At 36.9% G+C, this 17,421-nt stretch overlaps 1 protein-coding gene across 1 annotated transcript in view; it reads right to left on the reverse strand.

The window, feature by feature from the left end:
- Nucleotides 1–17,421, reverse strand: part of TGM7 (transglutaminase 7) — a 35,630-nt gene that overhangs the window by 3,327 nt on the left and 14,882 nt on the right. The window contains exons 5-10 of the mRNA XM_023500710.2: nt 13,927–14,055; nt 13,641–13,818; nt 10,847–10,985; nt 8,190–8,293; nt 6,810–7,052; nt 1,291–1,617 (exon numbers count right to left, since the gene is read on the reverse strand). Coding sequence (XP_023356478.1) covers nt 1,291–1,617; nt 6,810–7,052; nt 8,190–8,293; nt 10,847–10,985; nt 13,641–13,818; nt 13,927–14,055 — 1,120 coding nt within the window. The remainder of the gene's footprint in view (nt 1–1,290; nt 1,618–6,809; nt 7,053–8,189; nt 8,294–10,846; nt 10,986–13,640; nt 13,819–13,926; nt 14,056–17,421) is intronic.

Genomic DNA, 17,421 nt, shown 5'->3' on the forward strand with positions numbered 1-17,421 from the left:
TGTGTTTATCTCCTTGAGTTTGCCAAAATATGCAGTTACTAGATTGTAAGTGTGTTGAGGGGAAGAATCATGTTTTATTCATTTTTGCATCTCTCCTAGTAGTGCATTTCACATCATAGACACCAAATAAATGCTTATTGAATGAATAGAACAGGCTATCTGTTTTAAACATATTCATATTTTGTACACTCACATCATGTGTATACTGGCAATCCCATACTACATTCTGACATATAGAGACTGGCAACCTAGAATCAGAGAAGTTTGGAGCTAAAATGGCCATCTACTTTCAACCCATACTTGAAAAAGAACCCCCATCATTGCAAAGCAAGTGGTGATCCAGCCTTTCCTTGAAGATTTCCATGAAGAAGGGAACTCTATCTCCCAAGGCTGCGAATCCCACTTTTGGATAGTTCTAATGGATAGAAGATTTGTTTGTTTCTTTAACCTTAATCTTACATTTGCTTTTCTGCAACTTCCACGCTCCTGCTTTTAACTCCTTAAAGTCAAACAGAACCAGGGCCATTCCTCTTATGGTAGCTCCTAAAATACTTGGCCATAGCTATCATGCATCCCAAGTCAAACATCCCCCCACCCTAAGACTGTTCCTTATAAGCTATAGACATAAGATCTTGGGCACTGGGGATGGCTCAGTGGGTAGAGTGCTAGTTGGAGTCAGGAAACTCTGAGTTCAAATTTAGCCTTAGTTACTAGATGTATGACCCTGGCCAAGTTACTTAACCCTGTTTGCCTCAGTTTTCACATCTGTAAAATGAGCTGGAAAAGGAAATGACCAACCAGTCCAAGAAAACTCCAAATGGGGAATTGGACACAACTCAACCACAATGACAACTGCAACAATAGTATCTTGGCTGTGTTTCTATGGTTATTTTCCAGCTAGAATCTTCCTATATTATGGAACCCAGAACTGAACAAGTATTCTAGGTGTGTCTAACCTGGGTAGAAAACAGAAAAACTACCATTTCTTTATCCCTGAAACTAGGTTTCTCTTCGTGCAGCCCGAGGTGTAATGGGGTTTTTTTGGCTGTCACATCATATCCAGAAAGCCTTTCTGCAGAAGGATCTGCAGATTCTGTACCTCTCATTTAGGTGCCTTTGTGCAAGTCCCCATATGTCACCCGTTCATGTGGTTCCAGGGTACAATCATGTAGATTTGGGTATAACCTCCCAGGGGAAACAGTCACTCTTAGTTTTATCTTGGGAGCTCCACCTCTCAGACCCTTCTGTCCCACACAAGTGGACCCTTTCTGGGGCTGTCCCCTTACTCACCCTCCCCTTGGACCAAACTGAAGCTCAACTGATCCCTCCAGAGTGGGGCTGGGGCATAGCCTCCGTGGAAAACCGCCTGGGCACTAAGCCACACATGCAGCAGAAGCTGCTTAATTCCCATCTCTGAGCCCTGAAGTCTCCTGGCCTTCAGCAAAAATGCTAAGTCCTGACCCCACTCAGGGGTCTTGGCCAGCTTGAGCTGCAGCTTCACTGGTTTTTCCTGGAACCAGGCCGTCCGCATCCGTTCCATGTAGGGATAAGAAGACCCAGTTGAGCCAAATAATATTCGAGAAGCTTTCATGAACACAGACCGTTCTTCTGCTGATCCTGTAAAAGAGGGAGAAAGGTGGTGATGGAAACTGTGCTAAGGACCCAAGAGTCTGGGTTCTCCCCTTCTTTCCCTATTATAGGACCCTCGTACTTCTCTTCCCTCCCTCCTGTCTCAGAGACTGTCTGAAACCCCAGTAGTCTCTGAAAATCTAGCACACACCCAATCCTTTTCAACAGTATTCCCATCTCAGAATTTGGGGACTTCAGAGAGTTGGGTGCCAGGGAATATTTAACAACCATCTCTTCAAGGAAAAATATATGTTTGACACACTTTCAAGTTTATTCTATATTATTAATATTTTCTTCATCACTCTCTTCAAGTCTAGATAATTAACAAAGAAATACTTTTTGCATGGCTATACATGTATAAACATATCAAATTGCTTGCTTTCTCAATGAGAGAGGTGAAGGGTGGGAGTAAGGAAGAGAATTTAGAACTCAAAATTTAAAAAAAGAATGTTAAGATTGTTTTGTTTGTAATTGGGGGAAATATTAAGTCATTAAAAAAACAAAACAATAAATCAAGCCCTGATTTGTAGAATTGGCCAATTTCCAAGATATAAATGCTCACATGAGTGATTGGAAAGAGCTGGCTCCTATGCATTCTTAACTTCATCCTTTCTTCTTTGGGTTCATTCAGTATACAAGTCCTAACCTCTATTCACTTTCCTTGTATCCCTTGTATAAATCTAATTTAATTATAAGGAATGATTTTTTAAAAAATAATTTACTATTGTCTAGGAGAACTTCAACATTCATTTCTCTCTAATTTTGATGATTTCCTCTTTTCTTTTTACTTTGGCTTTCTTGATGTTCTAATTTTCTAAATGGTTATCCAAAAAATAAAAATTAAATAAGAGTGAGAGGAAAAACCCTGTTTATGTAGACATTTCATTTAAAACAAAAAGGAAATGTAAACTATATGTCTAATGATCACAGAATAGTTAAAATAAATTTTGATTTATATTAATATAAGGGAATATTACAAGATTTATAATTCTACCCATTTCCTAGACTGACACATTTGTTTTCTTTGTGTTATCATTGTGCCTCTCCCCCCCCAAAAAAAACAACTACAAATTAATCAAATTATGACTATGGGGTCATGATTTCCTCTTCAAAAACTGATTTTATATCAAGTTATAACCTTATAGAAAGGAGCTTGCCAGAATGCATTGTAAATTGCTAACTGGCACTAATAATGCCGATTATATCAGTTTAAGCAACACATGAGAAAAAATAGCCCTAAAAAGAGATTTAATAATAAAATTTGAAATAATGAGTATATCAAAGAAGAAGTCTTAGAAATGATTAATAATTATGTAAAAACATATAATAGACACTAACAAAATTTCGGGGAAGCAGATAAAATAGTCTATAGTGTAATAACTGTATGTCTTCAGTTACTAATGAAATAGAGGATTTATATTGCTTCTGCAAAGAAGTACCAAAAGCAACAGGAAGGAAGGACTGCATGGCTCCTTCCCCCCCTTCCTCTTTTTTTCCCTCTTCCTGAGACTTACTGAGTAGAACTGGGCAAATTTTAACCCAAGTGGAGCTCCTTGAAAGACCTTTAAGTTCAGCCTGGTGAGGGAGGCTGAGTCTGGATGGAAGGGAAGAAAAGTGAGAGGGGAGAATCTTGAACAAAACACTAGATGGTGTAGAGGAGAGAGAGCTAGCAGCCTCACAGTAAGAAGACCTAAATTCAGTTCTCACCTGTGAAATAGGGACTGTGTGACCCTCAATTTTTATCTGTCAACCCCTGGCAAGTCCCTCAAAGACTCTGAACTGCAGAAAAGGTACTGATCTGCATTGATAAAGGAAGTTCTTCATTAGGAAGTCCCTACATACAACTCTGGTGAAAAATTATAAATGATTATATTATAAATATGATTATAAATATATTTATATATAATGTATGACAACTACAAGCCATATATTATATAAAATTAATATATGATAAATATTATAATTGTACATTTTTATATTATAAATTACAAATATAAATTGCTCCATGTAGAATAACTTATATAGAAATCCTATCTTTCTCACTCTATCCCCCTCCCAAAAAAATTCCATTTCTAGTTTCCAACCCCAACACTTTTTAAAAGTATTTAAGAAGAAGTCCCTATTTTCCTTTAACCATGTTCTCCTTTCCATCTGATCATTATCAGTGGACTATTTTTAAACTGAAAAATATGTTAAAGTCACAGTAGTAATTTGATTCAGGGTCATAAGGATCATGGGATAATAGGGTTTTGCCCCAGTGCATTGGTCAATTCATCTCTGTTTGCCTCAGTTTCCTCAATTATATAATCAGGATAATAATAACACCTACCTCCCAGATTGTTGTGAGGATCAAATAAAATCATATGAGATTGATAAAAGCATTCAGCATAGTGCCTGGAACTTGGTAGGAGTTTTATAAATAGTTATCCCTCTTCTCCCCTCCCCCAATTGTTTTCCTTTCTTGAAAAGGGCAGGTCCTAGTTGGTTGACCACAGGTCTATTACTCTCCTTCGGTCATTTCAAATATGTCTGCCTCTCTGTGAACCCATTTAGGATTTTCTAGACACAGATACCTAAGTGACTTGCTACTTTCTTCTGCAATTATATCCTCTTCAGCTAATATAAAAGAATTATTGGATGAACTGACAGTTCTGAAATTGAACTTTACCCAAAATGAAAAGAAGCTAGACCCACAAAATTTTTCAAGGTCAATCTATAATTCCCAGAACAGAACTTGGCAGAATATGATCTAAATTGTCCCTAACAACTTCTCTTCTCCTATGTTCCATGCACCATTTTCACAGTATATTAGGCTGATCTTGAAGAAGATATCTGAGAGATCTTTAATAACATTTTATGCATTTGTCTAAATTGTATATGTAGATGTTATATTAGCAAGGACAGACTGAAAAAGGAAGAGACAAAAAAAATCTTTTAAGATATCTACCTGGGAAAGTAAGGGGTGATAATGATATCTATTTATTTTTGTATGTTGATCTATATATCTAAGCATATACCTATATAGGTACTCATGTATTTATACAAAGACAAAAATAATGAAGCAATCCTTACTCTCAAGAAATTTCTGTACACATACACACATACACACACTCATTTCTTCCTGTTCCAAGCCTAACTGTAACTGCCTCATTACTAGCTGCCTATTAGAAGTTGTTAAAGGAAAGTTCCTAATACAAAATAATTATCTGCTTCAGCTTATTCTCATTGGAATGAACAATATTTGTTTTTGAGCTAAATAGTTCCCTGTATACTTTCTCTGTTTTAATTCAGTGTATTTACTTTTTTTTGGAAAACTTTTTATTTTCAAAACATATGCATGGATAATTTTTCAACATTGACCCTTGCATAGCCTTGTGTTCCAAATTTTTCCCTTCTTCTCTCCACCCCCTCCGTAGATGGCAAGCAATGCAATATATGTTATATATGTTAAAATATATGTTAAATGCAATCTCTGTAAACATTTATACAATTATCTTTCTGCATAAGAAAAATCAGATCATAAAGGAAAGAAAATGAGTATGAAAACAAAATTCAAATGAACAACAACTAAACACGTGAAAATGTTATGTTGTGATTGTGGATTTACTTTCAAAGAAAGACCAGAAAGAAGCAAGTTATAACTTTTGGGTTTTATCTGCTCACACATTAATATCAAGTCAAAAAAATCCCCAAGTTCAAAAGAGTCATGGAATAAATATGTAGAAAAGAAATGTATGTCCAGGAGGAGAGTTACAAACCCTGCTTAGGAAAGCAAGAAAACAAATTTCCTGCATGAGGTATCTCGCTGCTCTTCTTTCCACAGTAAGAGGAAGCATTTAATAAATGTTTATTGACCAGACACATTTAACATTGTGAAATTTAACAAATTCATTGTAACATTTAACAAATTCATCTGACTTCTAAATTTCTTAATTGGTTACTAAATTCAAAGAAAATTTGTGGAGTTTTAAAGTAAACCTATCCTGAGCCTGATTCCCTCCCATCTAATCTTTTCCAATGGAGTGCAATGCTCTCTCATTTTCTGAATATTAAAAGTTCACCTTCACTCCCAGCAGTGGTAAGCGTTGTGGACAAGGTGACATCATTCTATCCACCATAAAACAATACCATAGATCTATAGCCCGTCTGACCAAGTCACTCATTTACTTAAAAAGCTCTAGGATTTCCCCATTTCCTCTAGAATAAAATAAATTCCTCTATTGGCATTTAAAGCTTTTCACATTCTGGCTCCATTCTATCTTTGAAGACTTATAACATATTATTCCCTTTTATGTTTTCTATAACCCAACCAGACTAGCCCTCTTGCTGCTCTTTACAAGTGACATTCCTGGGGCTTTCTCCAGACATGAAATTCATTATCCTTGTTTGGAATACCAGATAGTCACAGAGCTAGAGCTGGAAGGATCTCAGAGACCATCTAGACTGTACCCCAGTATTATTCTCCCAGCCTCTATTTATTAAAATCTCTTGCTTCCTTCAAAGCTCAGCTCAAGGGTCACCTCCTACCTGAGACTTTTCCTGATCCACCCCCTACCCAGTAGCTGGTGGTTACACCTCACTCAAATTACCTAACACTTATTAGGTTGGGAAATATACAAAATACTTGTATTTTGTACTTATTTCTTTGGGGTCATGAAGAGTCAGATATGATTGAACAATTGAACAACAACAAATACTTGTTCTTTCCTACCTGCTGCCTTCAAGAAAATGTAAGCCTCTTGCGGGCAGGAGCTCTCGGTTTTTTCCTTTGATAACTCAGGACTGAGCAGCACAGTGCTTCATACAACAGTAGGCACTTAATAAATGCTTGCTGATTAACTGATAAATATCAATTTGTTGTTGTTCAGTCATTTTATCCATGTATAACTCTTTGTGACCCATTAGGGATTTTCTTGGCTACTACTCCCACTCCTACTAGTAATGTAGTTTGTCAATTCCCTCTCCGGCTCTTTTGACAGAAGAGAAAACTGAGATAAACAGAATTAAGTCACTGTCTAGGGTCTCATAGCTAGCAACTGCCTGAGGCTGAACTGGAACTCAGATCTTCCTGACTCCAAGCCTAGCATTCGAGGGATGGCATAAAGTAAGAGAGCTAAGTGAACATTCACAGCAAAAAATATAAAGGACCCACTTCCCCAATTCCCAGGGACCCCACATACCTTCAGGGTACTTGTAGAAGTTGGTGACATCCTGGCGTTTGTCAGAGCCCACCATCTTGGTGCTTATTTTTTTCCCAATGGCACTAGTGTTGTGGGAAAGGATCTCCATCACTTGACCATAGTCTTTGAGCCAGATGACTTCATCCGCATTCACCTCAGCAAACACGAAAGGTGTGTCATAAGCTAGTTGGATGTCCCCTTCTTTGATAGCTTTGACAGAGGCTGGTCCACAGCAGAATATTCCTAAGGAAGATTGGAGTTGGGGAGAGACACAGGAAAGGTGCCATGCTCTCCAACTGGGGGAAGTGAGTATGATAGAGGGAAAGAATAGAAAGAAAATGCCCCCCAAAGAATTGGAAGAACAAACTGACAGTGGGCCATATGGGGGACTCAGTAATAGAGCCAGAGTCAGAGTGGGAGATCATAGCCTGACACACGCATTTCAATTCTGTTTCCTCTGTTTTTTCCATCTGTAAAATGGGGGAAATACTTGTATTACCCACCTCATATCATTACAGCGAGGAAAACATTTCTAAATTATAACTATTTATTTAGTTAAGTTTAAACATAAAATTTTCATATATAAATCAAAACATGTCTTCCCCAAATAGGAATTCTACTTCATATCACTTGCTTTAAATATATAATTCTACTTTCACCTCAAAGCAGTTCTGCTTCTCATGTTACTAGCTGAATAATTGAACTTTCCTTAGGAGAATTTAAAATATTACAATGGCCCTTTAAAACATCATCATCATCATATATTTTAAATTAACTCCACCTTCCATTAACTTCCCTTTCTTCTTCCCAATTAAAAACACAAAGGGTTAGGGGTTGAAGGAGTTTTACACAATTAAAATTAATCCACACAGTGACCATATTTGAAAATCTATGTTATCGTTAAGAAAAATATTTTATTAACTGTAAGGAACCACAGAAATGGGAATCATCAGAAAAGTTGTATATGGTGAGGAGGTAGAACATTGGACTTGGGGTCAAAAAGGCTTGATGTTAAATTCCCTTTGTTATGTGACCCCTGGACTAACTATTTCAGCATTCTAAGCTCTGAGTGACTTTGAAAATATACATTAAGTGATCTTTTACTTTTACATGACCCCCCCTCCAAGATCTGCCACATAACTTCCACCTCAATTCCTTCCTCACTTTTCTAGCCACCTGCCTTGATGTTCTTCTCTGTTTTTCCATCAGGGAAAAAAGTAGATATTGGTAGAGGAAGGTGAGGAGGGAAGGGGGATGAAGGAGTGAAGGAGAGAATAAAAGAGAGAGTTGGAGAAGCTGTTTTTTTTTTCTGAAGAATCTTTTCTTTTGGTCCCAATGGGATTGACGGTTGAGTTCCTCTTAGAGTGATACCTTACTTACCTCTACTAGTTTCCTGAGGAGTTGGGTCTAGGACCTGCCATCCATCATATCCTGGTGGGAGATCTTTTCTGGTCATCCAGCATTCATTCCAAACGTGGAAATTCCTGTGGAAGAATATTCAGGATTGAAATTCAACAAAATAAGAAGGTGATTACAAAGACTCACATGGATCCATCAGAGCCCATTGTCTATGGAAAAGGAAGGCATGCCAGTGTATTTCCCACCATCACCTCATTGGGATGTTGATGACCATGGCTTGTGAGTAGGAAGAGGACAAAGGGCTAATCTTGAATGTCATTGAGGAATAACAGCCAAGTTCAAGTTTATTCTCTTTGACATAGAATCATCAAGAAACTCCCTAGCATTTGAAGTCTGAAGACCTGAGTTCAAATCTCAGGTCTGTTATTACTTGGGAGATTGAAGTCAAATCAGCCTTTTGGGATCATCTGTAAAATGAAGGAGTGAGAACTTGAAGATTCCTTCCAGCTCTAGATTTTTTTATTCCAAATGTAGGACAGTGTCACAGAATAAGCAAGGGAACTTGGGCTTGAATCTTGCCTTTGCTCTGCATTACCTGCATGACACTGGGCAGGTCACTTTACCTCTCAACCTCAATTTTCTCAACTATAGAATGTGAAGGGATGGACTAAATGGCTATGATTCTAAGAGTTCTCCTTTTACTATAGCGGAACAAACCATAGGCTGATTTGGAAGCAAAGGAGATAGGAAATAGATCAAGTTAATGATAGGAATAAGGGAGAGGAACTAGAGTTGTGATTTCATTCATAGGAAACTCCCAGGGGAAGAAACTCTCTCCATTATTGCAAATTGACACCTTTTCTTCAACTTAACTCTTAGAGCACTTAGAAGTTAAATGACTTGGTAAGGTCACACAGAGGTAGATATTGAATTCAGATCTTCCTTACTTCAAAGACAGCTTTCTATACATTAAGCTGCAAATTAGCAATAGACTAATAAATATTTGTTGAATTGAAATTGCTGCCTTACAGGGCAGCTCGGTGCCATGCAGTGGAAGACCAGAATTCAAATCCAGCCTTAGCTGTGTGACCCTTGGTAAGTCATATATCTCTTGTAGCTTTCCCCTCCCCAAGAAAAAAAAGAAAGGAAGGAAGGAAAAAAGAAAGGAAGGAAGAAAGGAAGGAAGGAAGAAATTACTGCCTTTTACTCAAGATTCAGAATAAGATATACTTTTCAGATATGGCCAATATGCGAATATGTTTTGTTTGAATATGTATATTTGTTATAAGGATTTTGCTTTTCTTTTGTCTTCTTTTATTGGAATGGAGCAGTTGGAGGGAAAAAATATTATGGATATAATAAACTCATCCCCCCCAAAAAAAGAAAGAAAAATAAAAGGAGGTGCTTAAAACTTTTAAAAAATGTACAGAAGGTAGCATAGAAAGAGTTATAGGCAAGCAGATCAGCTCTGAAAGTTCTATGTTGAATTTATTAACTATTACTATTATATCACTGTACCTGGAGTCAAGAGAAATGTGGCCTCCCAGTGGGCAAGTCACTTAACTTTTGTTTTCCTCAGTTTTTTCAATAATAAAATAGGACTAATAATAACACTTACTTCTCAGGATTATTGGGAAGATTTCTTCAAATTCCTTCAAAGCAGTTTGAAAATCTTTAAGATATCTATCTGTGTATGTATCTATCTATCTACCTTTCTTTATATCTATCTGTCTCTGTATACACACACACACACACACACACACACACACACACACACACACATTTTCTTTTTAATTGGGAAAAAAAAGCAAAAGCATATAATATTTAGGTTTCATGTACAATCTTCTTTTTCTGTTCTCCCATGTGTATAGAAATGCTAATTTTACTTGACATTTGTTATCCAGAATTTTTTCAGAAAGAAATTCAATTTTAAAAGAAATTGCTGCTTTATAATGCTGTGGGACATCTATACTGACCCTATCCTATTAAATGGTCTAAAACGTGAGCAATCAGCGCCCTCTGCTGCCGAATAAAGAGAATTGTTTCTTCCGTCACAGATAAATTCATCTAGAAACGACCTAAATTCTTAGTTTGCCCAGTATTCTTTATTTCCGTTTCCTCTGGAATATAAATGAATATTGCTTCATCCAAAGATTCATTATTGTCAATATAGTTTTATTCTAAGAAAGAAGCCAAAAAGACGCTTATGTCTCTGGCTATTAAAAGAGAAAAACAAAAGAAAGGATTGAACAAAAAGTCAGTCAAATAAGATATTTACAGACATCACACTAAAGAAAACTATTCTGACAATGATGTAAAATAAGATTATAAATTTAGAGCTGGAAGGGATTATGAAGGTCACTGAGGCAGCCCTCTTATTTTAAATATGAAGAAACTGAGGTTGGGAGTTGTGACTTTCCAATGTCACTCAGCTAATAGGTTTTGCTTCTCATTTATAACTTTATTCTTTTGGAATTAATTATGGGTCATAATCTCAACTTGGATTTCCAATAATTTTTATGAAGGTATCCCCACATGCTGGACCAATTCCATAGTCCAACCAAGAAATTAGATTAAAAAAACAACAACAACCAAAAGCCAGGGATGGAATTTGATCCTGAACAATCTTCAACCCCCTTCCTAGGCAGAATACAAAGTTTTACGTAATCTGGCCTTACCATATTTTATCTCTTCTCTCCCATGGCATCATTTCTGCATGTTTATCGTAGAACATGTCAATGGTCAGGTTGCCATCTGTATTATGTGCGGATCGGAAATTGGTAATTACTCGGGTTGGAACTCCCAGGCATCTCATCACTGGAGAGAAAGAAAAGAGTTGATAGGAACTGACTTCATTTAAAGTTTATTATTATGATTAATTATTAAAATAAAGATCATTTGGTTTAGAGTCTAATTCTCAGATTATAAGGAGGGTAAAAATCATATAATAAGCATTCAGATTGGCCCTTGCTTGGGATACCTATTCACGCTCCCTCCTGCCTCCAAATGCTGGCAGCAAAGGGTAGAATTTGGTAGGGGGATTTTCCCATCCCAACCCTAAGGCATGGGATTTCAGAAGCCAACTTCTCTGCTTGGATGTGAAAGATCAAAAAGAGTAGGGGGAACATTTTTTCTACCAAAGGTCACTGTCACAGAGAAAATAATCAACTCTCCTCCCCCCAAAATCCCCACTCAAATGTATGACTCTATCACTGACAATTCAAATCCCAGCTAAAATCCCACCTTCAACAAGTGTCTCCCAGTCTTTCTTAATTTTAGTGCCTTTCCTCTGAGACTATCTCTAATTTATCCTGAATCTAGCTTGTTCTCACATAGTTTTTATGTTGTCTCCCCCATTAACTGTGTGACTTTTTGAGGTCAGGGGACTGTTTTGTGGCTCTCCTCAGAGGTGCTCCACACTTCTCCCCACAGATGAGGAAATGGAGAACCATAGGGGTTGGGTCATTTGCCCAAAGTCACACAAGCAGTAAATAGACTTTCTGTGTGTTCATTTGTTCCAGTACCTTTCCATTTCCCCCTGGCACCTTTGGGAGGGGATCCCTGCCTGCACTGTGATTTACTACAGTGACTTGGCATATGGCACTGGAAATCATGTCCCTTCTCTCTCATCCTCTGTCTATACTGCTGTATATTCCTAAGACTTACAGACTGAGGGCTGCCATCTTGCAGTTTCCCAGCTTCGGTTTCACCACTTGTTTGCATATCAGGCCCTTCTACTCAAAGCAAATTCTGCTTGTTTGAACAAGGTTACAAAAGAACTCCTCAAATCCATTTCTCCTGAGACACGAAGGCTGTTGTTGGGAGGACTGCGGTAATGATTGGAAAACATAGGGCAAGGGCTAGATTGAGAAGTTCCCCTGGGGTTTGGCCATGGGAGAAACACCATCTGGCTGCTTCCTATTTTAACTAATTAGTCTTGCTAACTAAGTACTAAGCACAGTTGTTTTTATACTGCAAGTGCTATCAATGTCCTCTAAATGTCAGGGTCTTGGGGAAAAGCCAATCTCTCTGTCCTAGAAACTGCTCTGCTCGCTACCAGGGGAGAAGGGAGCCCATCTGTGTCCCAAATTTCTGTGTCCCCAGAGAAACAGAAAGATAGACTCTGGTGAATCATCTCTCTGGATTACTTTCATATTACTCCCCCTTATACACTTTATGTTCCATCCAAGCTACTTGCTCTTCCAAAAAGAAGCACGTACTTCATGGAAATTGCCCTTAAAATCTAAAAAATCATTTGGAAGTAGTGAACTGGTCAAAGGAAGCACTTCCTTTCAACCCAGGGAGTAGTTTTTGTAAGTGCATGGTGGAGAGGTAACTTTACCCTTTACATTTCAGAGTATAAGCAAGTTGTTTTCTTAGCAAAGATACTGGACCGACTTGCCATTTCTTTCTTCAGTAAATCCTCATTTTATAAATGAGGAACTGATACAAATGGGGATTAAAGGTCACACAGCTAGTAACTGTCTGAGGTCACATTTGAACTCAGACCTTCCTGACTCCAGGATTGGTACAAGTAATCCCTTACTATTTCCTAAAAGTTTACTGCTTATAGGAAAAATTGGCTGTTGAGCTAGCATGAAAGAAATACAGAAGGCTGGGGAAATCTCTCTCTCTCTTTCTCTCTGTGTCTCTGTCTCTGTGTCTCTGTCTCTGTCTCTCTGTCTCTCTGTCTGTCTCTCTCTCACATAAGACTAGAACTGCTCTGGGTGGGGAAAGAGGCAATAATAACTACAGCATTATTTCCTTATCTCCCCAGTGGACATCCATGTGGCCCTCAAACCATGGCCATTTCTATTCTCTCTTTTTTATGTCTAATATTTCCTGATCTTGGGTGAATGTGTATCAGAGATTATCACTGTGCCCTCTGAAGCAGAGAACTAAATAGCCACTTTTCCATTACTCATTTCTAGGAACAGAACTCCCGTGGAGTTAATGTTAAAAGGCAGAGTTTGCTGCACATACTTCAAGAATTGAGCCCTGCTTTGGCCAGGAAACTCTGCCCCCAATGATTAAGAAAGCTAGAAATGCTAAGCAACATGAGTTCACAGAGTAAAGAAAGAATGATGAAAGTCCTTACAGGGGAATTTCAAGACTATGTGAGTTGGGGAAGGTGGCTATCATCATCATCAGGCAAAATAATATAGCAACAAAACCTCAGTGTATATATTTAAGTTGCTTCCTAATTGTAATTAGCACAGTGCTTAAGAACATCACCAGAGTACTTTAAGTATAGTTATTACATTTCCCTGGGGGGGAAATGTAAAATTTTGTCAAATGAATGGAGGAATAAATAAATGAATGGAAGAACAAAGAGCTAACATTTTAATATATCACTTCATGAAAATAATTTAATCATTCTAAAATTAACTGATACTTACACATACCTAGCCTTGTAGTATGGGAAGTGATGGTCAAGGACATTTAACCCTTTAGAGGGTTGAAGATTCCTACCTGTGCACATCACTGCTGCAAAGACCCAGCATTGCCCGTATTTCACAGGCTGGCCTCCGGTGGCGTGCCACTGTCTCAAGATGGCAACACTCCCATTCCATTCCAAAGGGTTGACTCCTCTGGAGTAATCCTCACTCCAGTTCCCCTGTAACACCCCACTGTCATCATTGCTGTTGATCTGAAAAGGACACATTTGGCTTTTGAATGACGGTGGAAAAATTTAGACAATTCTGCAAGAGAGGAAGGACAAAGGACTATTGAAGAGAATAATTGATTTCTTCCTTACCATAGCACTCACCACCCTACAGACATACATAACGCTGTTTCTCTGGGAATAGTCCTTTGAGGGATTTCTTAAGAAATTCAGGTTTTTGTCCAGAATCTCAAAGCAGATGTCTATAATGTCATCTTCAAACTTTCCGGTGATTGCAAAGGGAAAAAAAATGAAGAGATAAGGGGAGGAAAAGGCTAGCTCTTATCCTTAAACTCATTGGCACAGGCTCTTAGAGATATATTTTCATTTCAGTAAATAACCAATAAGACAGAACTGCTAAATTGATATTGAATGAGTGAATAAAAAGCATTTATTAGTACTTAGTATGTGCAAGGTACTGGAGATATAAATAGAAAAACAAGATTTTCTAAATTCTCAAAGGGATTGATATGCCATATTATTCCCCTCTTCAAGAAGCCTCAGATGCTCTCTGTTGCTTCTAAGATAAGATACAAATTCTTCTGCTTTGCACAGTCTATCTTTCTAGACTGATTTTACCTTTTTCTCATTTATACACTCCTTATTTCATCCAAACTGATCCACTTGCTCTTCCCTACTCACCTCTGCTTCTTGGAATCCCTAGGTCCTCCAAGCCTGAGTTCAAGGGTCATTTACTACACAAAACCTTTCTTGATCTCCATCCACCCAGTTATTACTATTCTCTGCCTATAAAATTGCTTGCTTTGTATTTAAATGCATATATTTCATGTTTTCTTAATCTATGTATAGTCTGACTCTTTCCCATAGAACATATGCTCCTTGAGGCAGGGACTATTTTTGTCTTTGTATTTCCAGGTTCCAACTCCTACAGTTTCCCTGAATGTAGTAGGAGATTAATAAATGTTTGTTGAATGAAGAAATACAGCATTATATATGTCAACTTATCAAAAATTATTTAGGATCATGGAATCATAGATGACCTAGAGCTCAAAAGAAACTCAGAAGCCATCTAGTTCAACTAATGAACACTTTTTATGTATTAACATTATGTTTGGCATTCTGGAGAGTACAAAAAGGCATCTGATGTAGGTCTTCCCTGCAAGGAGCTTGTAGAGTCCAGATAGGAAAACAAAACCAATGCACAAAACACTTAGAAGAAAATTAAATGTTGGTACATGGAATACTGACAATAATTCAAGATGCTATAATTGAAAAGAGTATTGCAGTCTTGTAGCCAAGAGTTATTATTAATATTGTTTGGTCATGAATGACTCTTCGTAGCTCCTTTTGAGGTTTTCTTGGTAGAGATACTAGAATGGTTTGCCATTCTTTTCTCCAGCTCATTTTTCAGATGAGGAAACTGAGGCAAACATGATTAAGTGACTTGCCCAACTGGTAACTGTCTGAGGCCAGATTTGAACTCAGACCTGAATCATGCTTGGCATTCTATCCACTGCGCCAGCTAGATGCAATAACAACAACATTAACACTTGATCTTTGAGTTGAGACTTCAATTGAAATCTCAGAATGACTGTGACTCAGAATGTCACATTATTTTCAGAATTTCTGTTTTCTTATTTGTTAAATGGCAATATTTAAATTCTCACCTCGTGTGATTACTGTAATGAAGCCATTTTACAAATCTTAAAGTCCTCTAAAAACGAGAGCTGTTATTATAAAAGTCATAGGAGTAATACTGTGTTTGACAAATATAAAGATTGAAGTTTGGGGGATAAGAATTCATTATTTGATAAAAATTGTTGGGAAAGCTAAAAACAATCTGGCAGAAATTAGATATAGGCCAGTATCTTAAACAATGGACCAAGATAAAATGAACACATAATCTAGATATAAAGAGAAATATCACAAGAAAATTAGAACATGGAACATATTACCTATTAGACTAATGGGCAAGAGAATAATTTATGAAGAAACAAAAGATAACATTTGAGATATAAAATGGATAATTTTTATAATTTTAAATTTTAAAATTCTTGCACAATTAAAACCTATGTGGCCAACATTAGAGGGAAAGCAGAAAATTGTGGGGGAAAAACTTTTATAGACAATCTCTCAGATAAAGATCTTAATTTCTCAAACATATAAAGAATTTCATCAAATTTATAAGAATAGAAATCATTCTTCAAAATGTCAAAAGATATGAACAAGCAGTTTTTTGATGAAGAAATCAAAATTATATACAGCCATATGAAAAAATGCTCTAAATTATTATTGATTAGAAAAATGCAGAATAAAACAATTTTGAGAAATCATTTTACATCTATCAGATTGATAGATGATAGATGCCCTTCAATCAGAGAGTGACAAAACAAGTTGTTGTATATGATTGTGATAGAATACTGCGATATAAGAAATGATGAGTTAATTGATTGTGGAAAAACATGGAAAGATTTGGACCTGTGAAAGAAGATGCTGTCTACCTACAGAGAAAGAACTGACACATAGAAATATGTACAGTATGATCTTACATATATGTGTGTGTATGTATACATAAATATAATATATATATATAATTAAACACAGATGTATATTCATGTTTAATTGTAGCCTTCTTTAGGACAGACTGGGAAGGGAGAAAGAAGAAAATATTAAATTAAAAATATGGCAGAGAACAAAAGAAAGCTTAAAAGGAAGCTCAGAAAAGCTGATTAGCTTTAAAAATGTATTATATTTATTATATATGTTTTCAAAAAAAAAGCTTGAAATAAAAATTTATTGTTTTATATTGAATCCCCTCTTGATATTCTGCTGTGTATATGGAAATGTTCTTTTTTTCTTGTTTTGTATTTAAGTTCAAAATGAATTAAAGAATTTTAAAAATAAAAGCAATAAGAATTTAAATAAGGAAAAGACCCTTGTGGCTTAGAGTAATTTGTATAGGAAAAAGGTCTTGTCCAATGGAGAGTATTTGAATAGTCAGAGGGAGGAGGGAGAGTAACCCAAGCAGGGAAAGCAGCTTGAGAATGAATGGAGTGTGTTTCCGGGAAAGGGAATAAGGAGAACATTATGACTAGAGCACAGAACATATATTTAATGGTAAAAAGAGATCCATTTGAATAAGACCATAGGTGTTGGAGGACTGGGGAAGAGGGAGAAAAGTTACTCGGAAACTTGAAGACCCCAAAAGGGAGCTATGGGAGCCATTGCGGGTCCTAGATCTATGTTTATGACAAGCTGAAAAATCTTTGATAGAAAACTATTTACCTTGACTTTAGGTATTGTGCAATTCATTACTCACATATCACTACATCTTCAACTTCTTGCCTTCTAATGCTTGTATATAGTCAATCAATAAACATTCGCTAAGCATTTAATATGTAACAGGTGGGACAGCCGGGTGGGAAAGGGGATAGAGCACTGGGCTTGGAGTCAAGTTCTGAGTTGAAATCCAGGTACTTATTGGCTGTGCAATGCTGGGCAAGTTATTAAAGCCTTATTTGCCTCAGTTCCTCATCTGTAAAATGGGGACACAAATGGCCAAGAAAATCCCAGAGATGAACAATTCTTGATCCTGGCTAAACAACAATGTGATAGAACAATTTGGAA

Source organism: Sarcophilus harrisii, chromosome 2, assembly GCF_902635505.1.
Source record: "Sarcophilus harrisii chromosome 2, mSarHar1.11, whole genome shotgun sequence".
Classification (NCBI taxonomy): Eukaryota; Metazoa; Chordata; class Mammalia; order Dasyuromorphia; family Dasyuridae; genus Sarcophilus; species Sarcophilus harrisii.